At 34.4% G+C, this 27,739-nt stretch overlaps 1 protein-coding gene across 3 annotated transcripts; it reads left to right on the top strand.

Moving 5' to 3' along the window:
* LOC109844837 (probable cyclic nucleotide-gated ion channel 5) lies at positions 1,189 to 27,272 on the top strand. 3 transcript variants are annotated; one of them, XM_020413987.1, is made up of 8 exons: positions 1,189 to 1,382; positions 2,359 to 2,447; positions 9,441 to 10,014; positions 12,763 to 12,975; positions 23,801 to 24,120; positions 25,179 to 25,290; positions 25,447 to 25,683; positions 26,479 to 27,272. In XM_020413987.1, the coding sequence occupies exons 2-8, from the start codon at positions 2,434 to 2,436 to the stop codon at positions 27,157 to 27,159; spliced, it is 2,151 nt and encodes a 716-aa protein (XP_020269576.1). In that variant the 5' UTR covers positions 1,189 to 1,382; positions 2,359 to 2,433; the 3' UTR covers positions 27,160 to 27,272. The 3 variants fall into 3 exon arrangements, with proteins under 3 accessions (XP_020269576.1, XP_020269574.1, XP_020269575.1); XM_020413985.1 differs by having other exon boundaries at positions 2,359 to 2,544; XM_020413986.1 differs by having other exon boundaries at positions 1,190 to 1,382; positions 2,359 to 2,544; positions 23,819 to 24,120.

The raw sequence follows: 27,739 nt of genomic DNA, 5'->3' as shown, positions 1-27,739 counted from the left end.
TTAAGTGACCACCCTATCAAATGAGAATAAAATGCAATTTTGACGTGGTTATGTGAAACAAAACAAGGGCAGGCAAGAAACAAGGATAGCATACCAAAAGCTTTCTGGTCAAGTCTCTCATAGTGGAAAGATGCCTTTATATATGGCTCTATTCCGAAAGTTCTACAATTTTCGAACCCAAATATAGAAAAATTAATACTAAGTACGATTATCAAATTATGAAACAGACACAAAATAGAGAAATTCATAAGGAATTGGGATTCTCCGCTCCAAATCATCATCAAGAGAACTTCTTGTCTCGGCTTTCATATGTCTGGTTCATAGATCTTCTTGTGTTGACGCGTTTATATGGGTGGCTGCTCGGTATGCTTATAATAGCTAGATCATATAGCGCCCCGCCGTCCCGCTTGAAGTGACCACCCTACGTCAAATTTGGGCATCACTATATAATGAGAATAAAATGCAATTTTGACGTGGTTATGTGAAACAAAACAAGGGCAGGCAAGAAACAAGGATAGCATACCAAAAGCTTTCTGGTCAAGTCTCTCATAGTGGAAAGATGCCTTTATGGCTCTATTCCGAAAGTTTTACAGTTTTCGAACCCAAATATAGAAAAATAAATACTAAGTACGATTATCAAATTATGACACCGGCACAAAATAGAGAAATTCATAAGGAATTGAGATTCTCCGCTCCAAACCATCATCAAGAGAACTTATTGTCTTGGCATTCATATGTCTGGTTCATAGATCTTCTTGTCTTGCTGTGTTTATGTGAGTGGGTGCTGGTCGTATCTTATGATACTATATCACTTTTTATTTGTAGCTTAGTTGAGTTTTGGGGTTTGATGGGTTAGATTTTATTTTGCTAATTTCTTTTCCATTTTTGACCCTTCAACAAGTAGATTAGGGGTGTTAAGGTAACTTAGCCCTAGAATAAACTACTAATATTGGTGAATGAAAATAGCTTGAAGGGCAAATTTGGAATTATAATGATTTGAGGGGCAAATTTAAAAATATTTACAATGTGAGGGTGGTATATGCTAACCCCCCCCCCAAAAAAAAAAAAAAAACTCAGTGCTCCTGACGTTCGATAGTAAAAAGTAGTTTATTCTAGGGCTTTATACTAAAATACCATTTAACTCATTTTTTATTTTCTTATTTTCTTTTTCCCTGAGGAGGAAAAAAAAAGAAAAATACAGCTTCCTCGGCATTTTCCTTTTGTCTCGGAGCCGGTCGCATTTCTCTTTTTGGATCGAGGGGAAAATAAGTTTTAGGGAAAAAATAAAAATAAAAGAAATCAAATCGATCATCGTCCAGTGATTTCATCAGCAATCGAGATTGAGGAGACGAGGGAGGGAATCAGGCTCCAAAATCCAATAGGTACGCTCAAATCTTATAAATCATGATAAAGCGAGAGATCCCCAAATTGAATCTGGGGCCTTTTTTTTTAAAATTCCTGGAAACGAAATTAAGAGGGGGAATTAGGAAGAATATGAATAATTTGGATCTGAACAATTAAAATTCTATAAATTAGGTCGAAACCGTGAAACTTCGGCTAATTTTTGTTGATTGAACGCTGAATTTGATTTTAACTGTGTGAAGAGGCCAAGGTAGAAATTTTATCATTTTTAAGTAATATAATGACACGGGATTATATAATACATACCTGACATGTATTGTTGTTAAAATTTGTGTATTAAAGTTCAGTTTGATTTGATCCAGGGTTTGAATGGGATATTGCTTGTTTTATTGAATTCTTGTGCATGGGTGAGTCCATTATCAGCCTGCAACTTAGATGATCATAAGTGGCTTTTTTGTTGACACTAAATATAGATGCTGAAGAAAATGTTGTGATCAAATTTATATTCCAGTGTTTGGTATGAAGTGAGGTAGTTGGAAATGGTAATTGGATTCATATTTTGTAGAAAAAAACTAATGTTAGATTGTCAAGTTTCTTGAAACGAATTAGAATCAGATTGTTTTACAATTTTAGATAGACAGAACACTTCATTTGCAATGAATTCTTTTTGCCACAAAATTAGCAAATCCAACCAGTTGCAACTAACCGAACACAAAAATCCAGATATTCAGATGAAGGATCCGAGGTAAATTTCTTGCAAGAGATGTTGCATGCAAAATTTTCAACATGCAGCATTGTTGCAGCTACATTTGTAGCATACCAAATGACCCTATCCTTTTTCCTACATAGTATACTTCTGATTATTTTTTATTGGAGACCTTTCATGTTTTATGTCTGTGTTCATGCTCCTGCTTGTGCGTGTGCGCCCTCTTTATAATGCATGCAATGCCTACAAATCAATTTGCTTGGCTTGACAAATTTTTTGCTACTTTGTAGGAACAATTGTAAAAGGATATGAGATGTTTTCGAGCTGGGCATGAGATAATCGTCTTCATAGTTGATCTCTTATGAATGGTCTTATCTTGGTAATTTGCAGCTTTTGTCTTCATCTAGCTAGTAGAAGATGTTTGATTGTGGTTACAAGGCACAATATATGGATGGCCAGAGAGAGAAATTTGTAAGGTGTGATTATCCACGGAGAATCAATTTTATAATCCTTCAAGCATTTTGCAATGGTTATACTAAATAAATTCAATGCAATCACTTTTTTGCATGCGTAAACAGTTTGTTGGTTACAATATCATGAAGAACCATTAAAAGTTATGAATATTTCTAGCATTATTTTTTGCAGAACACTGTTAATAAATTTTCACTAGGAAACAATTTCCATGTAACTACTGCTAGTTGTTGTCTTTGTACACGCTACAAAATAATAACCTAATAACAGTTACAAGTTAAATTATGTAGCCTCTAAAATTTATCTTGAGTTGAAACTATGTGCGGTGTGTGTGTGAGATATGTCACTGAAGGGGCACCTTAGATTAAATCTAAGAATGCACCTTCAAGACTACATTATATGCAATCACTCGTTCATTTTGATCTATATTGTGGTGTGTGAGATATGTTACTGAGGGGGCACTTTAGATTCAATCTAAGAATGCACCTTCAAAACTATGTTATATGCGATCACTCGTTCCTTTTATCTATATGTTTTGGATAGTATATAAGCAAAAAATTAGGCATATTGGGTTATAGTCACTCATGCATTAAGTGATTGTAAAATTAATAGTTTTATGACAACACAACTAAAGAGACAATAAAAAATATATGTTAGAAGTATTGAAACATCATGAATTTTATTTTATAGATGTTTTGAGGTATTTAGACCATGATGAATGGAGAGGGTCATCTATTGGAATAGTCTAATCCATGCATCGAGAGGCACATCCTTAGATTAAATCTTAGGTGCTTCCTTAGTAACATATTTCTCTATATATATGTATGTCATCACATTCTAGCATTCCATACACAAACACACACACATTAGTAGTGCTACTGTAAATTTTAAGTGTGTATAAGCTCTTGTTTATGAACTTTTTATTTGCTAGATTTGCTTTAAGATTCGTATTGGCATGTGGTACATATCATGACACACAACTCAAATGTAGCATTGATGTGTATTAAATTCCAATACGAATCTGAAAGTAAATCTAATGGATAAAAAAGTTGGTGGATAGATCCCTTAAGCAACTTAAGTTTATTTTATTTTTTCTCTCTCTAAGTCCAACAAATAGGTCTTAGAGGAAACATATGGAAAGGCCTCCGGCAGAATGGTAAAGCACTTGAAACGTGCTTGCGAAGGATGAATAGAATGATGATGATAAACATGTTCTATCATTAGCAATGCTCTAATACCATTCAAGTTGAGGGATCGCCTAACGAGAAAGCTTTATTTAATTGGTTGTGGCCTAGAATGTATATCAAGAAAACATGATAGTCACCTACTATTTCAACGTTGTTACAAAATTTGAGACACAAGAAAAAGGAAATGGGCAATTGATGTGGCATAAAAATGAGCTTTGCTCTAAATATGACCTTTCAAAGGAAAACTTCATTTGGAAAGTTAATCGATGGCAGAGAAAGTGTTCAAGAATGGTATTTCTTTCTAATAGAGGGAAAGAAATAAGAGGGAAAAGAAAGGGATGAAGATGATGACATCAAAATGATGTCATCAAGCACTAATGAGATTTTTTCCTTTCTTGATGGCAAAATGGATGCAGCTATTTGTAGTGCAATTTGTGATTCTGATTTTATGGAATTGGAAGTAATGGATGGCTAAGATTCATTGATTGAGACTAACAAAATGCGAACAAATTAAAAATAAAGATAGATGCAGGTGTCCGGATCAATTTCACACGCAACATCTACCTTTCTTGGCTTCACAATTGGCAAGTCACTTTCTAGTCAACAAATCACATGCTAAACTTTTTTTTCAACATTATTTTAAAAAAAAATTCTCAACTTTATTTTTCAAACTTTTTTACATAACTAAATAATGAAAATAGAGTTGTAATAAACTTTGAAATTCACATTCAAGCTAGATTGAATTCAATAACAAATAAAATCAAATATTCTATAACATAAGTCAAATCTAAAAAGAAAATTTAAATCTAAAATGTCCTAACTAACTATATCTATGCTTACCAGTTTTTGCGTTAGATCAGGATTCTTCAAAAACAATCTTTATTTGAACTTCAAAATTCAAATCGTCCTACATTAGTAATATTTTATAATGCGTAGGTACTTCTATCATGCATCTGTATTTGTACCTAACACATACCATACTCATATGGTCATACCTACACTGACACTTCCTTGGACACTGCTTTAATACATGTAGCGATGGATCTAGATAATTTTTCCTATGGGTCGTATCTTCAATTATGCATATAAAGTAATAGCTTATACAATACAAACTCTAGTAACATAAGAACTTATTTATATGATAATCACAAGAATCTCAACACTTTACATAATAATTTTCTTATCAATACATGGTCTTCATTTCCATCACAAAAACTAAAAAAATATTACCAAGTCTCAACAATAGTTCCTCATAATAGTTCTCTACATGATTTCATCTTTTAATACCTCTATATAATTTTCTTATTTTCTATACTGTCTGATATGTCTTTCTTAATATACAAATTAAACAACTATTCAATAATTAATCTCCCATAAGATTGCGCCTTCAATTCTTTATAGTTTTCATTGCGGGCTAAATTGCACTTAAATACCCTATAGTTTCACCAACCTTGCACTTCAGTGACCTCTAATTTAAAATCGAGCAAATAAATGCCCCAAAGTATTTAAAAATTAAAGATAAAATATCTCAATAATTTCAACGAAACAAAAAAATTAAATCTGCCATCAATTGGGTTTGGCTTTAGGTTTGTTGGGGTGGGCACCCATCAAAATCCAACGGGGCACCTCTATAATTTCAACTAATCTCTTACCATTTTGTAACATGTGCAGGGTCACGTACCTTTAGCACTCACTTTAAATCTGCCAATGTATACATGTATACTTTTATTCGAGTACTCAATTATGTAATACATGTTTTAATTTAAAACACTTGTTGTACACTCGTGGACATATATCCTATACACTTCATACCCACCTCCTGAAACTCATTGTAAATATGTTGAGTTCATTGAAGCCTACAGAGTTCATAACTATTATTTTGTGCAGTTGTATATGTTCTAGTTCAATCACGAGAATTTTCCAATCTATAATCTACATAATAAAAGAAATATAAAAGTATTATATGAATTTAATTCTCGTAACATGACTGAGAAAACAATACAGATCTCATGTAAATGATTAATTTCAATATATATATAATTACACTATTCCTTACCTTTTATAACCTGACTTGTAAATGATTAATTTCAATCATGCTTATACAATTAAACTTTGAACCAATGGATGTAAAAAACAATTTTCATAGGTAAAGTTGTGCTTTGATTGGCTAACTTCTTTGCTGATATAAATGGTCAAGCCAATACTGGCAGATAGAATGACTTTCATGTCCTTTTTTGTGAATTGTAGTCTTGTAGATTATTTGAGGGGTAGTAAACAAAGTTTTCATCACTAAATTGCATCAATATTGTGGAAAGTGGAGCGAAGTGCCGAGGCCCTGCTAAGGCTTTTTAGGGCTTTACCCTTAACGGCAAAAAACGTAAATTAAAAAGCTATCCAATTTAAATATATATAAATATTTTAAAAAAGAAAAATTCAATAAAAAATTAAAAATTCTACAAATGCATATTTCATCATTTATAGAGATCCTAGATATGACATAAATATGTAACAACTGCACAATATGTGAAGAGGGTAGGTGACGGTGAAGAGAAATGTTGAGGTGAGGAAAAGCTTAGCTGAGTTCTAGGCCATTTTTTTTTCCAATAGGAGAGAATATCGGGAGATTTGGTGTCTATTAAGTAAAGCAGATTTAAATCGGGTAGGATTCAGGTTAGGTCTCAATATAGACATAAAAATCAGCTTTTTACAAAGCAGATAAAAGTCTTCAAAGTGGACTAAATTTGCTATTGCCCGCTATTGTCTGCTATTGCCCATTTTTTTGGGCATTTGGTCCCTTTTGTGAGTGAGAAGTGTTAGGGTTGCTTTTCATCGCCACTTTTGGCTAGCGTGTCACGGCCTCTGGCCACTTCCGTTAAAAGCCTAAAAGCCTCGCTATTGCGCCGCTATCGGGTGCTTTTTAAAATATTGAATTGCATCTAAGATTAAGAAGTAATCCCCTTTTATATAATCATATTGGTAGTTTGTTATTCAAGCTCTGTCTCAAAAAATTGTCATGTGTTCTCTCTAAGTTGATATGTGGATTGTGGATATCTAATCCTATTAGAAACTAATATGTTGATGCTTAATGTTATCTTCACCTAAGAATCCTCATCAAATTAAAATTATTCATAATAATAAATTTCTAATAATCAAATATTTAGTAAATCTAATCAATCGTAATTATCTATAATTAAAAAGTTTATAATATGTTTAAGGAAAAAAAATAAGTTGTGATAGAAAATTACAATCAACATACTAAAATTTGAAAATTACAAATACCCCTTGAAAAATATGAAATTGTAGAAACGACCCTAAAAACTTGAAAATTTCAACTACATGATAAATTTAAAAATTAAACAATCCCTTGAAATGTTAAAAAATGCAAATAACCCCCTAAAGCTCTGAACACTACACACAACTCTCTTCTAAATATGAAAACTACAAATAACCCCTTGAAAATCTGTAAGCTACAAACTAACCCTAAGAAACAAAAAAATTACAAACAATCTTATAAAAACTCAAAAATTTACAAGCAGTCATATTAAAATGCAAACAACCCCTGAAAAATCTAGAATTTACAAACAAACCCGTAAAATTACAAAAAAAAAAAATACAAACAACCCTCTCAAAATTTCAAATATATAAACAACCTGCTTTGAAATAATAACCTCCTAAAATATTTGAAAAATACAGACAAATCCCTGAAAAATGAAATTGAAAACAAATATTTTTGAGGGTATTCTGTCAAAAGTTGTCAGGGGTTAAGTGAGAAAACTTAAAACTTATTGGGGGTTTTTTACCAAATTTTATTGAGGCATCTTTTGGTCTTTTGACCATATATGAACGTAAAATGTTAATTTCGAGGATTTTCTACCTCAAGTTATTGGGGATTCATGAAAGCTTCAAAGATATTGGTGGTTTTGTGCCAAACACCCAAACATATTAGGGGTTTAGGGAAGTTTACCCATATTTCAATCTCTATAAAGAGTGTAGATAGGTGGTTACATGTGAAAGACTTATATCTACTAAAGAATAATCAGTGGTTATGGTAGAATATCTACTTAAATATGGAAAGTTACCTATATTTCAATCTCTATGAACGTAAAGTGTTACATGAAAGTAGAATATCTACTTAAATATGGGAAGTTTACTCATATTTCAATCTCTATGAACATGAAGTGTTAATTTTGAGGATTTTCTACCTCAAGTAATTGGGGATTCATGAAAGTTTCAAAGATATTGGTGGTTTTGTGCCAAACACTCGAACATATTAGGGGTTTAGGGAAATATTTCAATCTCTATAGAGAGTGTAGATAGGTGGTTACATGTGAAGGACTTATATCCACTAAAGAATAATCAGTGGTTATGGTTTTGATAGTGTACATTGGTTGTCGAACTAAAATGAGACTGGAATTGTAAATGGATATGAGAATCAAGTGAATGACATCATAAATAATGAAAATTAGGATTTGCTGTTTTGTGAGCGAGTAAAGAACAAACTGAACCACATAAAAGGAAAGAGATGGAAAAAAAATAAATAGTTTTAATTTCTCCTCTATAAAAAGAGATTTGTGGGGAAAAATAAATAGTTTAAAATTTTCCTTTATATGTAAAAAAAGATTCGTGGTTTATTATTAACCATATATCTCAAGAAATTATCATGTGTTCCTCCTTAATTTTAAAATTTAAAATAAAAACTATCTAGACACTTAGTGAGCTAAATTTTTCTTTTTTTCCCCTTAACTTTAGAGTATTATTTAAAAAAGAGGGATGTTATAAAGGATAGATTGGTGGTTAAGCCATCTAATTTTGAATTTCATATTTGAAGTAAAAGTCATTCACGCCCTTATTAAATATTTCCTTATAAGCAAAAAACTTAAGCTTAGGTTATCTAATTTTGAATTCCAAATTAAAACAATATCTTTTCATTTCAAGCGTTATGTTTAAAACACTATGGGGAATTTAAAGGTGATATCATGTTCATTTTAATATTATAAGCCATTGTTTTAAGCCTTTTGTATGTTCATATTGATAAGAAAACTGTTGTATATAGCAAACCCACAAAAGAAAAAGCAACAGTCCAAAGAAGAAAAAAAATTAAGTACAGTTGAATTTAGAAGCACGAGCATAACTAAAAAAGAAACTCATAGAGAACAAAGGAATAAGGTATACAAACCAAAGAAATTAGACTCGCATTTGTGAGCACAAGCATAACACTTGAAAATGTTACTATATTTGTTATGAGTTATGACATTGCAAAAGAGGTACTCATCTCTCTTCCTTCATAACAACTTATGTATTAATTGACATATGATCTATAAGTTATAGTCTATAAAGAAATATAATTAGTCATTTCTTTTATTACAGTAAGGGATCTTAACAAGCAACTTGGTGGTTTATATGTCATTTTACCAATTCTGATTCTGGTATAAACCACATTTAGGAGTATTGAAGGCATTCCTTATTTGGTTCTTATGTTTTCTTTGCCTCCTTCCCTGCCCTCCACTGGCCGCATCCAACTTTAGATGCCTTGTTTGAGCGTGGAACTGCTATTTTATCATATTCACCATACCAAATATTTGAGAACCCCATTAGGTTCTTCACTTAAAGCATGATTTCTGATATAATTAGATATTCAATGCACATTATGCAGTGAATTGAACCCCTTTGTTTCTTAGTGAATTGGGATCTAATCTTGTTTTTTCTTTTTTAAGGCTTGAGGAATCTCCAAGGGTATCCTATGGTTCTGATGCTGGAAGAATGAACAGGTGTGGGTTCAATGTTGAAGGATTTAGTCGTGGACCAAAGAATACATCAAAATCCTTCAGGAGAGGAATGTTGAAAGGATCTGAACGGCTTAAATCACTGGGCAAAACTCTTCACTATGGTGTTTCAAAGGCAGTTTTCCCAGAGGACCTTAAGGTTTCTAAGAAGAAGATATTTGACCCACAGGACGTATTTCTTCTGAGAATGAACAGGCTTTTTGTGATATCATGTATTCTCTCTATAGCGGTGGATCCATTTTTCTTCTATCTTCCAGTGGTTGATAAAGAAGCCAGTTGTCTGAGTATAGATCGAAAGCTAGCAGGCTCATCAGTAACATTTCGGACATTACTTGACATTTTCTATTTTTTGCGCATTTTTCTTCAATTTCACACTGCATACATTGCTCCATCTTCTCGAGTTTTCGGTAGAGGTGAGCTTGTGATTGACCCTGCGATGATTGCTAGACGGTACATGAGAAGGTTCTTTGTCGTTGACTTTCTTGCAGTTTTACCTCTTCCACAGGTTTGAATAACCACCCTCATTGAATTGAGCATTCTCTTCATTCTACCGAAGTCCCATAACCCCTTTTCTGGGTATTTGCATGCAGTTTCGTTATTTTTATCTTGTGTATCTTGTATCTTATCTATACTTATCTATGACTGTTACTCTATATAATGACAAAGAATCTAAGATTTATATACATATATACATAGTTATATACATATGTACATGCACACACATATATATACACATGCCTATATATTACATATATAAATATATATGTGTGTGTTTGCATGTTCATAAAGGTATTTATTCATAATCCTCCGAAACAAATTCAACCCTAAATTTGGTATGTCAACAACAATTATGTTTCGTTCATCATGGCTTGGTAAATGAACTGTTTTACGACTATCCTTAGTTTTTCATGGATCTAGTTAGTAAAACTTGGGTTTAACGCATTTTGTTTGCTTTAGAAAAAAAACTAAGTTTACTTTCAGGTGTTGTTCTTTCTGTTTAAAAATATTATTCTAAGAGTAAATAAAACCTGGTTTTTGCACCCTAACGCTTAGTTGTATCAACAATTTGAATTGTTTTCATAGTTTTTTCTTTTGATTCCATATACAGCACATTTGCCTATTTTGGAAAAAAGAACAAAGTATCTGAAAATTCAGAATTGCAATTTATTTCTGTAAGAATGGAGGCACAAGTTTGTATAGGAATGGAATAGCAAGGAAATAGGTATAAAAGGAAAATATTAGAATGAAAACTTCAATTTAGACATTTGAAAGAAACAACGCCAAGTTCTAGCCTGTAATACTGTATAAATACAAATTATTTTACGGATGAGAAAGAAACTATAGGCAGAGTTATTGATAGTGGATAGCGTCGCGTAGCAGTGAGGCACCACTAATGCTATTTGGGACTATAGAGGCAAAATAGCAGCAACAAGTGCAAAGTCAATAAATATGTGTATATGTTCAAAAAAATTAAAGAAAAATCTAAAAATTCTACAAATACATATTTGACGATTTATAGAGATCCTAAGGAGGAGAAAGAGGACTTTGTGTGCTTCACGTTGGCGGAGGCTGCAAGAGAGGCAGTCAGAAAGTGTGTGTTTTAGGGTTGAGTGTGAGAGGGGTTTTGGGGTTTGAGGTGATGTAGTCGGAGAGGGAGAGGTAGAAGGTGAGGTGGAGAAATCAGAGAGGGATAGGAGGAGGGTCACTGGCAATGAAGTTGGCGGAGGGAGAGAAGAGGCGGCAAAGTTGGTGGGAATCATCGGATTAGGGTTTTTTTCTTCATCTTTTTAGATCGGATCAGAGAGGGGAGAGAGAAACGAAGCTGAGGGTTTTTTGGTTAATTATAGGTCTGGTAAAGGTCAGGTTTGAGTCGGATATTAAACTGAGAATCCATAATGAAAAGTGCTAATAAATGCTATTAAGCACTATTACGGGCTAAACACTGCTATTGCGAGCAAATAGCGCAAAGAGCACTATCTTCCACCGCTTTTGTCGATTTTGTTGTGGGAAGTGGGCGCTAATGCAATTTGCGGCATTGTAGCGGCACTGTTGGGCACTTTTTCAACTGCGTTAGGAGGATAACAAGATTAAAGATAAATGGATACTGATAGGTTATTTCAGAAAATTATCAAGTGAGGATAGAATATGGTTTTTTATTTGTATTACTGTGCAGCATTTTGAAGTAATTTTTAGGTTTGAAGAGTAGATTTTTTATCAGTGATTTTTAAAATAAGAGTAGCTGATGATTGGAGATTCTTTGGAAATTGGATGAATTTGTTTAACTAGATTATGTTATCGACTTAAAAATTGATCTTTATGACCAAAATAATGTAATACTCATCATGTAAATTACCGGAAAGCATAAATATTGAGACAAAGGTTCATTGAAGTTATAGCCTTACAGGAAAGTGGGAGTCTGGACTCTGGGCAACCAATAACTATGTGAAGACTAATATATAATAATGTGCTTTAGCATTTACTTCTGGTAATTAAAGATAGCAGTTTATACTTACTGCTCAATGAGAGTATTGGTTATTTTAAAGATGAATTCACCAGTAAGAATAAGTCTGAATAAGGGCTTTAGTTTAATATCCTGTACTGCTCTTTTGGTGAGTTGACTTTTTTTAATACTTTATGCAGTTTATACTATGTTCAATAAGAGTATAGGCTAGTTTAAAGATGATTTCACCAGTAGGAATAAGTTTGCATATGGGCTTAAGTTTAATGACCTATATTACTCTTTTGGTGACTTCACTTTTTCACTTTATCCGATAGGATTTTATCTGTATGTATCCGGTTGCTTTTTTATCTGCCAAGAACTTGTTAAACTTTTATGCTTGAGTTTCTTTTCCCCGTTATGGTTTGAAACTCCTCTATGCCTTGCCTTTGTTTAAGATCTGCTTGTCACAGCACAGACGGGGCTTTTCTTTGGTTGCTGGGTGGTAAGGAGGAGAAGGATGAAGGTTAATAGACCCCTCTCAATATTATTTTTGCAATTGGGGGTTTCTTAGATTAACAATTCCAACAGTCTACTTACAAAATAAGCTGGAGTAATATAAGTGTCAAAAACAAATACTAAATCCTTTAACGTATTTAAACCTTAAATTAAGTGACAGGCTACTGGTTTACTGAATCTATATATTTTCCAGCGGGCATATTTGTAACTTTAGTTGTTAACATTGATCTTTTGATACGAACATGATTGGGTTTTACTTATTCTCTTCTCTGACGTGTCTCTTCTAACTGTGTGCAGATTATAGTATGGAGATTTCTTCATAGCTCAAAAGGTTCTGATGTTCGCATGACAAAAAATGCATTGCTTTTTCTTATCTTGATTCAGTACATTCCCAGATTTGTCCGGTTTATTCCTTTGACATCAGAGATGAAAAGAACTGCTGGTGTCTTTGCTGAAACTGCTTGGGCTGGTGCTGCATACTATCTTTTGTGGTTCCTACTCGCTAGCCATGTAAGGTCCACCTCATATGTTGTTACTACTTTATTAAACATTGATCACTTTCTCATGCGCTGGATTTCAAAGTTAAAGACCAAAGGCATATATATTTTATATCTATTAGTTCTTTATTGGTCACCCTAAAAAATAATACTCACTTCCTAGTTGGTAAGGAATTCAACATTAAAACTATTTTTTATAAAAGGATTTGGGCCTCGAACATTAAGGGTATATTTGTCAATTTTTTTAATTATATCCAAGTCCTTCTGCAGGACTCAACCAAAAGTGCTTCCTAGAAAATATCTTTTTATATTGATAACTTTTTTGGTAAATTTAAACTTTAAATGTTTGTAATTTTTTTATATATATCAAATCAAATGTCAGAAGAAGTTAGGATATGAATAAATGCTAGAGAGAAAGCACAGATAAGGTCGGGAAGGAAGTATTCAGTTAAAGTCAGTTTTTTTGAAAGATTATGCAAGAGGAGATGTATGAAAAAGAAGAAGAGATAAATGAGCGATCATCTGCCAGTTTAATTGAGAAACAAAAAACCTAGAATCCCCACATAATAGCTTCTTGACTTGCGTTTCTCTTAGAAGTTGCTTTTTTAAATTGATCACCACACATCCAAATTTACTAAGAACACTTATTTGCTCTAAAAGCAGTGAAAACACTTGTCATAGTTAACACGAAAGATGCCTAAGCAAGTGTATCATGCCCATTGATTTTATCTCCTTTGAATGCGAGGGCAGAATCCATTAGATTAAGCCTGGTTTAAGTAGTCACATGTCAGTTTGCTCTGATTTTTCTGCCTTTCAAGTGGTTAACGTTATACTGGTCTTTCCATGTGGCCCAAAGACCCACTTAAGATGAAGTGTTTGTTTTTGTTTACATAAACTGTGTGTAGATAAAGCTTTTGGTACTGTGGTTGTACGAAAATCTTATTACCACCTTATGACCACCTTAAAGAATCAATTGATCTGTAATCTGTCATTTATAATGACAGTGCATTATCTTAAATAGTTTGAAGCAAAGTCAGGTAAAGTGGTAGAATAGGCATAACAAACTAAAAAGATTCAAAGAATGCTAAGTTGACACATATTCTGCAAGTTTGCGCAGAAAACTAGGCATAACTAGCACGGTTGCCGGTTTAGTGCTGGTATGGGTACTGTCGAACACGATCTAGCTTTCATGTCGGATTTAGATCCTTTAGGTTAACAAATTAGGTATAATGAGTCATATACGGTCTGTCATAGTCAGACCAGGGTGGTGTTGGTTAGATAATTATCATACATCATACATCATACACCCTTTAAAAGTACGAGTTAGAGAAAATCTTTTCATGGTCAATATTACCCTTCGCAATTTTAAATATTTCATTTAAATCATATATCCTAATCATAATTATATTCTATTCTAATCCTATGTGAACTACCTACAACTCAACAATTAAAAAAAAAAGATTATTAAAATATATGAAACAACTCCACTGTATTAATTTGTTAAGGTAAAGAATTAACATAGTAGTACAAAAAACCCAAAAGTTTCAAAAATTACATAAAATACCCTCAAAAGTTTAAAATTACACAAAACATTCTTCCATTTCAAAACTTAAAACAACAAACATGAAATCTAGAAATTAACAGCTCTAAAGAATTTAAAATTTATAATTAACACCCTCAACTTTTAAAAATGGTAAAAACACCCGCAAAATTTTAAATAATAAAAAAACACCATGAAATTCTAAAATTTCAAAACTTTCAAACAACAAAGATGAATTCAAGGGCTTACCATCGGGCACATGAAAATTTAAAATTTGTAAAAATAACCTCAAAGTTATAAAAATTACAAAAAAACTCATTCAAAAGTTAAAAATCACAAAAAATTATGAAATTTCATAACTTATAACCAATACATATCAAAAATGGAATTTTTCAGCATACCGCTAAAAATTTAAATTTTACAACAAACAATACAAAGTTTTGCAAACATACACCCTCAAAATTTCGGAGTTGCAAGAAATATTCTAACATTTGAAAACTTATCACCAACACATAAAACATGAAAATTACAAGCACTGAACTTAAAATTTAAAATTTATAGACGGGTTTTAATGGATATAGGTCTGGGTCGAACAGTGGCGGACCCATGCCTGTTCACACTGGTTCAGTTGAACCACCTGATTCTGGAGAAGTTTTAGAGTATTTTCAAAAAATGAGTACAAGAAGATATGAATTGTAAGAGCTTTAGTCTTGTATGTAGCTACTTCTGTAAGTTTTTGTTACTTCTCTACACTAGTGGATGAATGTAAAATATGCTACTGATGTTTATCAATATGGAGTAGCATTTGTCTTTAAAACTAGCTACTGCTTGTTTTGTTGCAAACTTGCAATATTATTTATCAATATGAAAGAGTATCATTTTGTCTTTAAAGTTAGCTGCAGATTGTCTTTTTACAGGATTTAGTAGAATTTTTTTCAGAAGGTGATAGTGTTTGGGAATATTTTGAACCAGCGCCGTTAAGGCTGTAGATCCGCCACTGGGGTCGAACGACGTACGTAGCATTCACCTTTATCCCCATGATTGAACAAATTGGGCCCATTTCCAGGTCATGTCCATATAAATGAGACCTAGTGCTTTCTGGTAAATGAAATGACTATTAGGCGTATGGGTTTATTGTTTGCTATTGTTTGGCAGAAGATTCTCTCTAAGATTTTAGTTTTGTGTGTTATTGGTTTGAGACTAGGATTTGGGTTTAAAGTTAGTTTGTTTTCGGTTGCCTGGGATTGAGTTTTGGATTAAGCCTACAAAATCCAAATCTTACCCCTATTGCACGCATATATATCTGGATATATATACCTATATCTTATACATATACCTGAGTATATATGTATGTATAGATTTATGCATACATATATGTTTACGCATATCTATCAGTATGTTGCAAAAAGAAAAAGAAAAAGAAAAGCATATCTATCAATGTTTATGTGTATACATGGTTATACGTATGTGACAATATGTATTGTGTCAAAGGACTCTGAAGTGCGGTTAGGGTTGAGGGTTATAATTTAATATTCTAGCATGCCTTTGCAGGTTGAGCGTCCTTTTTATGGACTGAAGTCTGGACTCACATGACGGTAAATTTTTTTTTTTAAGAATCTCACTAAATTTGTGGGAAGCAAAGATTCGAATCTGGGTTGCTTGGATACCATGTTAAAGGACCTTGCCACTACGCTAAAACTCCAAACTTTTCATGAAGGTTGAGGGTCATAGTTTTATATTCTAATAGTATGTGTGTCTTTTACATGTATTATTAAAGTCATATAATTTGATAACTATGAGAGCATGTCTCAAGGAACTTAGTTCAGTATCAAAGTGACTATATGTTGTCTTATCTATGGTTGAGCCTTCTTCTAAGATATGCATTTTCATATTTCGATGTTGTTTTATTTGTTATGTTACTAATATTTACATATTTAGCTATATAATATAGTAATAATTAATAATTATATTGAAATAATTATTCACTGATTAGATAATAACTGCATTCATTAGTAATAATTATTTAATATAAGAATTTAATGATCCACCGGAATTGGCTCAATCCAAGTCCAACTCAAGTATCCTAATTTAAATTGTCATGAATACAACTTCTAGTCTAAGATCCCAAACCAGCTATCTTTGGATTGGGAACCAGCTTTAGTTAAGTGAATCCTTCTAGCAGCTGGCGACATAAAGTCAATAACTCTCTTCCATGCAGTTGTTCCCGTCAAGCTTCTTGTTCGTGATCTTACCAGACGTCACCTCTGAAATAACTGTCTTGGTATCCCTGGACTCTGCCTGCCTTCGGGTACAGAGTTCTCAAATGAAACAAAGAACCTCCCAAGAAGACGAATCTCAAACCTAGGTCTCAACACACAATCAACAAACGTTAGACTTTGCTGCTAAAACCGTGTAATGCCCAATTCACCAAAAGAAAAAAAGGCTGAAAGCTGCAAGGACAATGGATTGATGTGGCTATGGCGTCAACAAAGTTGATGGCAGCAGTGGTTGGAGTTGGTGATGTTACCTGGCAGGAGGTCCCCCACTGGGGGGGTTATGTTGGGGAAGCATTTAGAGCAGATGTGGGGCGTGGGTCTGGGGCATGGTCTGTAGAGTTGGGGATAGAATCTGAATGTAGGGCCACGGTTCGCATGGTAGGGGTACAGGTGGTGGTTGGGGGTGGGTCTGCACAGGGTGGCATGTGGAGACGGGGAGGCGGTGGTTGATGATGATTAGTTTAGGAACTTTTAGGATGTATGCTTTGATGCCGTGCTAGTTAAGGAAATTAGAATTATAATTTACCTCTTCTCGATATTCTTATTTCTAATAGAAGATTAGTACTACTCTAGTCACACAAGCATTGTGGGACCAAACAACTAACTAAACATGACTCCTCTGTTAAAGTTTAGTAATATCTAATTCTAATACTTTCACATGAATAAAGAACATTTACACACAAAATTATAGGATCTGAAATAGATACACTTGAACACTAGAGGGGGGGTGAATAGTGTTCTTTTAAAATTAATGCAAAGTATATTATAAATTGCAAAAAAAAATGGCAATCTCAGAAATTCACAATCACAAACACAAGAATTTTATACTGGTTCCACCAATCCGGTGTACATCTAGTCCCCAAGCAAATCCCGTTTGAGAGTTTTCACTATGATTTTGAATAAACTTACAAAATCAAACGTAAACTTGACCAATTTGCAAGTCCCTGCAAATTGCAACACCAATTGACAAACACCTTGCCAATTTGAACACCAATCTCTAAACCAAGAGATCAACCCTTTCAAACCCGAGAGAAATCCTTGTTGAAGAAAGAACACAATTGATCCTATAAGCCTTGAATGTGTAGTGAAGTGCAGCAGTGGCTTAGGATTCTTTTAACCTCTGTAAATTGCCTAAATGATATGTATTTGATGAATGTTTGGAGGCAATTTCAGAAACTTCTCTTTTTCACAAAATCTGAATATTTTTCACTAGAAAAATTGCACAAATATCAAAGCTTATGGGTATGTAAGTCTCTGTAATTTTTCTGAACAAATAACCTATTTATAGCCCTTGAAAAGATAATTTTTTAAACTTTAAAAACGTTTAAAAACGGCTATAAACTGTCAGATATTCAAACTTTGAAAACTAGAAAAACTGTATCTGTAGTCGACTACTGTTGATATTAGTCGACTACATTGAGTTGAAACAGACTCTGTGTTTTCGGAAAATTTTCTCAGTAGTCGACTACAAAGCCCATTAGTCGACTACACTGTATTTTGACAGAAACTGATAAAATAAAATTTGAGTTTAGTAGTCGACTACTGTTGACATTAGTCGACTATACTGTAAAATATCAGAAACTTATGTTTCTGTCAAACACTTGAGTAGTCGACTATAATCACTATTAGTCGACTATACTGTAAATTGACAGAAACATGTATTTGAGTTTTATACACGAGTAGTCGACTACTATTCTAATTAGTCGACTACTAAGATCAAAAATTCTGCTATAAGGAGTTTTTATAATCAAGTTTTAACTATAATTCTAATGGTTAACATAGGGGATTTCTATAGTTAACCAACACACTAAGCCTGTGTTAGTGTGTTCTAATATTGTGTGTGTGTGCGTGTGTGTGATCAAGGCTTGTACAATTATTCTAAGTAAAGAAAATATAAAATACATTATCTCTTTTGTTCTTCATTTTCTTCACTTCAAAATGCCTTGAAATCAACTTGCACTTGTACATATTCTGATATTGAAATCTGCATATAAAAGTTAGTGCGCACACTGTATAAATTGTTATCATCAAAACATTATCATGGAGATATGATATTCAACATTCTTCCCCTTTTTAATGATAACAAATAATTTATGCATCAGATTAAAACTTAAAATAATCATACTTACTCCCCTTGCATATAATACTTACTCCCCTGCATATATGCAAATTTGAGTATATAACAGTACATACATAACTAAACTATAACAGTACATAACAAAACATAACTATTTCTCCCCCTTTGTTATCAACAAAAAGAGGAAGCTAAACATGACATTATTTCTTCAACATGAGCTAAAATTTTAAACAAATCATTAAGGTTATGAACATAGTCCATAACTTCACCCATCCAAATAGGTAGGCAAAGACTTGCCATAAAGACCAAAAGTTCCATAATGTTCATCATCATGATCTGTTTAAAATATGTAGCACATGCATTACTAATCAAACATTATCATAGATAATAAAAACACATAATTAACATAAGTAACATAGTAGCAACATAAGAAACATATTACATAAGTCCTAACATCACCAGTGTTTTTAAAGGCGCTGTGGGGCGCGCGCCTCGGGCGCGAGGCGCTGCGGCGCAGTAGCATAGCGCCCCGCAGCAGGTGCGGGGCGCTACGCTTGCGTCGGGCGCGCGCCTGAGGAGCGCCCCGCAGCGCCTGACGAAAGGCGAAAGGCGCACGCCTCATTTCCAGGACCGCAAGGGTTAGGGTTCGGGTACAAACCCGCTTCCCACATAGACCCGAAATAAAAAAGGGAATCAAAAAGGGAAATAAAAAGGGTTAGAGTTTCTGTACACTCACTTTTTCTCCCAAGCCCCGATATCCACTCTTGTAATCTCCTCTCGGCGGCAGCAACAAGCGACGACGACGACGATCAGCGACGGTGACGAGCAACGACGACGAAGGGAGATGGCGATCGCCGATCGGCAGCAACAAGCAGCGAACAGGTTTTTTCTCCTTTCTCTTTGTTTTTTTCTCCTTTCTCTTTGTTTTTTCTTTTATTTTCCAGTTTTTTTTCTCCTTAACGAGAAGGTTCTCCGTTCTTTTATCTTTTTTGCCACATCAGATTTTAACAGTAGCTGATTTTAACGTTATTTTATTTACTGTAGCTATTTTTACTGTAGCTGTTTTTACTGTAGTTGTTTTTTTACTGTAGTTGTTTTAACAGTAGTTCTTTCGTTTTTTAAGTTGTTCGTCCTTTTATTTTTTGAAGTTGTTTGAGCAGGTTGTTCTTTTATTTTTTACTGTAGCTATTTTAACAGTAAAAGAAACTTAACTGTAAATATTTTGTACTGTAGCTAATTTAAGTTTTTAGCAGTTAACAGTAAAAATTATTATCTGATAGTGCATTTCAAGAGTGCTATAAGTTACTGTTGCTATCATTCTGTTAATGTAGCTATTATTTTGTTACTGTAGTGTAGGTATTTTAATAGTTCTATAAGTTGACCCAATGATAGTGTATTTAGGTTGTAACTTATTGACTGTATTTTAAAATTTAGTTATTTTAAGAGTTCTAAAATTTTTGTGGTCTAGAGTGCGCCTCGATTCGCTCGGGCGCGCGCATCGCATTGCGCCTTGCGCATGTGCGCGTAAACTGACTTTGCGCCCCGCATTGCACCTCGCGCATTGAAAACACTGAACATCACACAACCACATAGTTTTTGAAACTTAAACAGAATAACATAATTGTTTTGACACTTAATATAAAAACATCTTAAGGTGCTGGAGGCAAGGTTTTAAATATCGGTTATCGGGGATTTATCGGACGGCTAAAATCTTTATCGGATAGCGAAAATCGGGGATATATCGGGGATAAGTAGTATTTATCGGAGTGATATACTAGATGATGTGTATATATAATGTAACAATTAAAAAATATAATCTAATCATACTTAATGAAATATAAAATACCAAAATGTAAATCATCATGTTTAGAATCACTAACAAATTGTAGAAAGCGAAACTTACATCATAGCCTTGAAAAAATATAATGTTAGTCAAAATGGGCCGATAATCCCGATAATCCCGATAAAAAAGTCTTACTTATCGGCCGATAAGTGCCGATAACGCCGATAAACCTACAAAAACGATAACCGATTAAAAATCCAATTTATCCTAGCGGAGAGCTCCCAAATCCGATAACTCGGCCGATAATATCAATTATCGGCCGATATTTAAAACTGTGGTTGAATCACGACGGAATGTACTCCCGCATGTTGGAGGACCTTGAAGTTGACTTCATCGGCTTTTTATCTCCGTAACAAGATGAAAATTGGACATAATCACAATACATGAACAGAGCTCTTTGACCAGTTTCAAGTTCAAGGATACGTGCACTTAAAGTGTTGTATTGCACGTCTGAAAAGTATGAGGGTTCTGTAGGAAATGGTGATGGTTTACTTGAAGAAGCTCCTGCTTGAGTTGAGGATTGTGGAATTTCTTCTTGATGAGGTTCAGGTTCATTTTGAGGATTTTGTTCTTGAATTTCAAAGTTTGTCAATTTCATCCTAATTAGGACATTTGAATCAAAAAATTCAATTGAACGGACAACAGAATTTTCAGATTGAAGATCGACATGGAATTTGTTAAAGATTTTAGTTAGGAATGCGCCATAAGGAAGAAATCCTCTTGGAATAGTCAGAAGATTGTCAAAGTAAACTTCAGCCCAATTAACTTGAATATTTCCTATTATAGCATAGAGCTTTTGCTAAATCTAGGGAAATGAAATGAAACTTCCAGATTTTGGAAACAAGTTATAGGCTAGGATTCGAGCAATGAACCTAGGAATTGGACGAAGTTTGTTTGATTTATTTAAAGGTTTGCCATATCCAGGAAGAAATATATGATTAGATAACAGATCTGAATCATTCATCCTAACAGACTTAAGAGAAACTCCTTGATAAGGAATATTAAAGATTTTACCAATTGACTTTGTAGTTAAGTCAATCTCTATTCCTTTAACAAGAGTTTTGATTTTTTCAGAACCACCAATAGTTCCCACACGTTCTATATTAGTATAGAACAGTTGCACAAGAAATGGATATGTGGGTTTTTTATTTTCAGCAGAGAACAGTTCAAGCAATCCCAATTTTCAAAATATGAACTAAAATTCCAGGTTATAAAATCATTAAATTTCACAAATCGTCTTGGAAGAACTTCAAAAGATGATAATTTGTTAAATTCTTCTAATAAATCAGGACTTTTTAAATAGATGATGATTTTATCATTGATAGAGGTATGAGTTTGCTTAGCTTTCTTAGATCTAGACATGATTAGATAGATAAATAACAAAAGATGTAAAGATCAAGTTTAAAACAACCCCAAACTGTAGAAACCCTAGATTAGTCGACTATAGCTTGGATTAGTCGACTACAGAGCTTTAATGCTTGACAGATATGAAAGATTTGAAGAAATTGATGGAGAAAAATTGAGAAAAGAGAGATGCCCTAACCTGGAATCGATGACTCTGAAGTGGGGAAGATGGGGTTTCGGTTTTGGGTGTAGTTAGATGGTAGTTTTTGTTTTTAATTTTATCTTTTAAGAATAAAAAATAATGTATGGTTGAGATTTGATAATAAATTGAGTGTAGGGTTAAGATTTGATCTTAAATGTATGGTTAGGATTGATGGAGTTGAAAAAGAATGGTTGAGATGAATTTTACTTAAGTGAAACGGGTATGGGTATTGGATTTTTGGTTTGAATCTAAGAAAAAATCCACTAGGCTTAAAAAACTGTAAAACTGAAAGTTCAGAATCAGTAGTCGACTACTGTTGACATTAGTCGACTATACTGTAAAATAACAGAAACTTATGTTTCTGTCAAACACCTGAGTAGTCGACTATAATCACTATTAGTCGACTATACTGTAAATTGACAAAAACATGTATTTGAGTTTTATACACGAGTAGTCGACTACTATTCTAATTAGTCGACTACTAAGAGCAAAAATTCTGCTATAAGGAGTTTTTATAATCAAGTTTTAACTATAATTCTAATGGTTAACATAGGGGATTTCTATAGTTAACCAACACACTAAGCCTGTGTTAGTGTGTTCTAAAATTGTGTGTGTGCGTGTGTGTGATCAAGGCTTGTACAATTATTCTAAGTAAAGAAAATGTAAAATACATTATCTCTTTTGTTCTTCATTTTCTTCACTTCAAAATGCCTTGAAATCAACTTGCACTTGTACATATTCTGATATTGAAATCTGCATATAAAAGTTAGTGCGTACACTGTATAAATTGTTATCGTCAAAACATTATCATGGAGATATGATATTCAACAAAAATAACTAATAGTTTTAAATTATCTAACTTAGCACATTGGCTTGTATTGTTCCTCATCACTTCCCTGATCTAGATTATTTATTATTAGTGGTATCACGTATGATCTTAAAATGCATGATGAGAACCAACCATCTATGGAACACAAGCCCTTCTCTAACATCTAGCTTTCTTAGATCTCATTGATGAATCATAAATATTTGGCATCTAATTGACCACTAATAGTGAGCATCTGATCCAATTTATTGCCCACCAATTCATATTTCTGTACTATATTAGATTTTATCTAAATGAGTAAACAGTTTATGATATTAGATATTCAATCTGCAACTTCGGTAAAGAAATATAAAATTTCAGTGACCTAGCTTCTTTCTATATTCTTTTGTAGCTAGTTTTCATGCTTAGTTCTTTTTCATTTTGGAATATTTTATGTAGCAAAGGAACAGATTGGTAAGCTATCGGCTTTCACCATAATAATAGTCACCAAACTTGCATGCAAGTATGTTTGTAAGTGGAAATTGTTCAAGAATGGTACTGCTATTAAAAATTTGAATATATGTTGAACCGTCTGTTTTACTTGTCATTTCAAAGTGGGTTACACATACATCATACATGAAAGCAACATATATCATAATTCTCGGTGAGATTTGACACACATGAAAATCATACTCAATGTGAGCTCTACTTAATTTGTAGATTAATTCATTACAACTAAAGCTCTTCACAGTTACCTTTTTATTTGCAGATAGTAGGTGCTTTCTGGTACTTATTAGCTATTGAACGCCAAGATGATTGCTGGCACATGGCTTGTCAGAAAGTTACTGGATGTGATGGTAGTTATTTGTATTGTGGAAATGCAAATCCTGGTGGTAATGATAAATGGAAAACTGTGTTCAAAGAAACCCTCGAAAAGAAGTGTTCAGCTGAGGGTGATGGCCCTTTTAAATTTGGAATCTATGCACAGGCCTTGAAGTCTGAAATAGTGTCATCAAAGAAGTTCTTTCCTAAGTTGTGTTATTGTTTGTGGTTTGGTTTACAAAATCTGAGGTAAGCCTCTCTTTTATTTGTTTCATTGAAACATCACTTAGTGTGCAATCAGTTCAGCTTGTGGCTTGAACTAGTAATCATGTTTGAACTGCTGTGCAGACTCCTATTTGATCTCAAGTTGTCAGTGTCATCAAATATCTTAAATGTTTAAATCAGCATATAACATCAAACAGGTTACAGCATAGACCAATTATAATTTGATTGGTTTCGAAACAGAAACCTGTTTTCTCTTGGCAATTTTTAATTTTTTGCACAACTGCTCAAAGATTTGGAAAACGCCTTCTTATGACTGAAAGATGTCGTTGAGTTAGTGTTTGCTCCCATGGAGGACATCAGAAGGGATTTGGGCACTAACACTGGCCAGTTTCGCATTGGGTATCAGATGCATAGGGTATCATATCCATTTGGGAGATGGGGCATTAGGGCATTGGTTCCTAAACTTTATGAGATAGGTTACTAGGTTAGAGTATCAGTTTGCACCACCAGTATCCAGGAGTCGAAATTGGGAAGTACACCATTCTGGAAGTTCCTAGGCTTGTCCTATAGCTGCCCCCCTTCTCCAAAGATAGACCTCTGTTATGAGACAAAAGCATACACATTTGCATGCTTGTGCATGCACAGATATTTATAGGAAGATCTTTAGTTCTTAAAATTTCATGAGAATTTAACAAGGGGGCATTTTTAGATGATCTGACCATTCAAAATCTTTCGATATTCTCAGCCAAATATATATACCTCATTAGGTTTTTCATTCTATCATCTCCTTACCGTACATCAAATGCCCACTATTTCACGTTTCGTTTAATGTGAGGTATGGGATATTGACAAGTCATGCATTTTTATTTTACAAGAAAAAAAGTTACTGGTTCACTAAGCTGAGAATGTTCCAACAAACTAAAAAGGTCATGCATCGATGCTGGTGGTAATCTGACGGTTCACAAGAGTCCAGAATTTTGGTTTATAGGACTATAAACTGTTAATAATTTAATGCTGCATGCTTGTTCAACTGCATAAAACTGATTGTGACTTCTCTCATATAATTTCTTCTTGCTTAACAGCACTTTGGGTCAAGGGCTTGTAACAACTACTTATCCTGGAGAGGTTATATTTTCTATAGCACTGGCTATTCTTGGACTCATTCTCTTTGCCCTTCTTATTGGCAACATGCAGGTGAAGTTCTCCTTTTTCTCTCCTTAAGTTTTTATTTTGGATTGCATAGATCTTATTGAAATTGACAAGCACAAACATTTGATGAAAAGTTGGAGAAAGGTGTCATATATATTATGAAAACTCAACATAAAAGTGGAACATCCTTTTGTTTTCCAGACCTATCTTCAATCTTTGTCAATACGTCTTGAGGAGATGAGGGTCAAACGGCGTGACTCAGAGCAGTGGATGCATCACCGTCTATTGCCACAAGAACTTCGGGAGCGTGTTCGACGATATGATCAGTACAAGTGGTTGGAGACACGAGGTGTAGATGAAGAAAGCTTGGTTCAGAGTCTGCCCAAGGACCTTAGAAGGGATATTAAACGCCATTTATGTTTGGCGTTGGTGAGAAGGGTAAGAGGATGTCATATTTTGCTCTCTTTGCCCTCAGCTTTTGTGCCCCCTTTTGCATTTTGTATTTCTTATTCATCATTTATATGCCTATGCATGCTGAAATGTTTTTTGTGTCTGATCAAAGATGCATGTGAGCATCATCATAGAATGGCTGATCGTAAAGTTTGCATGAACGCTAGTTTGTTTATATCAACATATAGATCATAGATGGAGAGGGGGAGAGTTGAATTTCGTTATCCATATTTGTAGCTTCTCTTCTCCTATACGCCCATTTTGTGAAGGGGTTTGGATGATGATGGAGAATGCATCAATGTTGGCATGTTTGCTATGGTCTTTTTTGGTGAATTAGTTGCATTTTTTTTTTGAATAAATTCCAGACCCCCTTGAACACTGAATGTTTTACACAGAACCCCCAAAATAAATTAGAGAAAACACCTGCAAATATCAAGCTGTCATTATCAAAATTGTACAGAACATTAGAAATCAATATAAATGCGTTAATATTAAGTGTAAAAAGTCTAAACTGTCATTTCTAATGTCTATCCACCTAACCCAAATAATTCTTGGTGAAAGTAGATAAGTACTAAGAGCTAAAGTGTACAAAAAAAATACCCCGTGCAAATAACATGACAGCTTAATCAAACTGTAGTTATAGTTAGTCATGTTATTTAGTGAAACAAGTTTAGGGGGGTCTCTAAAGTTGCCCTAAAGTTCTAGAGGTTTTGTGCAAAACACCCTGATCTTCAGTGTTTATTGCTCATCATTGAATCCTGAAGTCTTCAGCCTTGTTTGTAGGTGCCTCTGTTCGACAATTTGGACGAGCGTTTGTTAGACGCCGTATGTGAGCGCCTGAAACCCACACTTTACACCGAAACCACCTACATTCTGAGGGAAGGAGATCCTGTAGATGAGATGCTCTTCATAATACGTGGTCGAATGGAGAGCGTGACCACTGACGGAGGAAGAAGTGGGTTCTTCAACCGAGGCTTACTCAAGGAGGGCGATTTCTGTGGAGAGGAACTCCTAACCTGGGCCCTCGACCCTAAAGCTGGAGCTAGTCTCCCCTCATCTACTAGAACTGTTAGAGCCTTAACTGAGGTTGAAGCCTTCGCCTTAATGGCTGATGAGCTTAAATTTGTCGCCAGCCAGTTTAGGAGACTTCACAGTAAGCAAGTTCAACACACGTTCAGATTCTACTCACAGCAATGGAGGACATGGGCTGCTTGCTTCATTCAAGCAGCATGGAGACGGTATTCGAAGAGGAAGATGGTTGAGCTCAGACGGAGCTACGAAGAGGAGGAAGAAGAGGATCAAGTTGATGAGATTGCTTCATCTAGCCTCGGTGCTACTTTATACGCGTCACGCTTTGCCGCTAATGCCCTCAGAGGAGTTCATAGACTCAGGGATTCAAGGAGTGCTAGAGACTTGGTGAAGATGCAGAAGCCTCGAGAGCCAGATTTCTCAGCAGAAGATTGATTGATTATGTTGAGTTAAACACGTGCTTACTGTAAAAAAAATACGGTACTTGATGAATGTATATTGTGTGCTAAATTAGTAAATTACCTTAGAAACTCCTTTGTTTTTCTAAAGCATTGTGAAATTATTATAGCGATAGCAGGAATGACAGGGGAAATGTATTCAGCGCGCCTCTTTTCATTTTAGGATAAGGGCGCACGCCCAGACTGAAACACCGACGGGATGCCAGATGGTTGAGAATGGGGATGACGGTGAGGATGTTGGTTCGGGTGGCTCTTATCGTGTATCCTTGCTTGTTGAGCTCAATAATTGTTGATGGCTGCTATCAGTCGCGGTCGGACGTGTATTCGCGTCTGCAGCCATGCCAAGCTTGTTTTGCCCCGCTGCCTAATGCTGGGATCTCCTAACCAGCGTATTCGGATTCGGAGGCTTTCTAAGGGGTTGGTGGTGGTGGTGGGGGGGGGGGGGGGGGGGTGCGTTTGCTGCTCTCTCTTCGTCGTGTAGATCTCTTTTGAGTATGGGACGTATGGCGAAAGGCGCTGAAGGAATATGGGCTTATGCAGAGAATACAGCAACGCCA

This window comes from Asparagus officinalis, chromosome 6, assembly GCF_001876935.1.
Source record: "Asparagus officinalis chromosome 6, Aspof.V1, whole genome shotgun sequence".
Lineage (NCBI taxonomy): Eukaryota > Viridiplantae > Streptophyta > Magnoliopsida > Asparagales > Asparagaceae > Asparagus > Asparagus officinalis.
This window is presented reverse-complemented; position numbering and strand designations above follow the sequence as displayed.

Excerpts from the sequence above, each read along its gene's own strand:
- LOC109844837 (XM_020413985.1), top strand. The coding sequence starts at position 2,486 with ATGTTTGATTGTGGTTACAAGGCACAATATATGGATGGCCAGAGAGAG. Across the intron at positions 12,976-23,800 it reads GGTTCCTACTCGCTAGCCAT|TTACCTTTTTATTTGCAGAT; the intron begins GTAAGGTCCACC and ends AGCTCTTCACAG. Across the intron at positions 25,291-25,446 it reads TTCTTATTGGCAACATGCAG|ACCTATCTTCAATCTTTGTC; the intron begins GTGAAGTTCTCC and ends TTTGTTTTCCAG.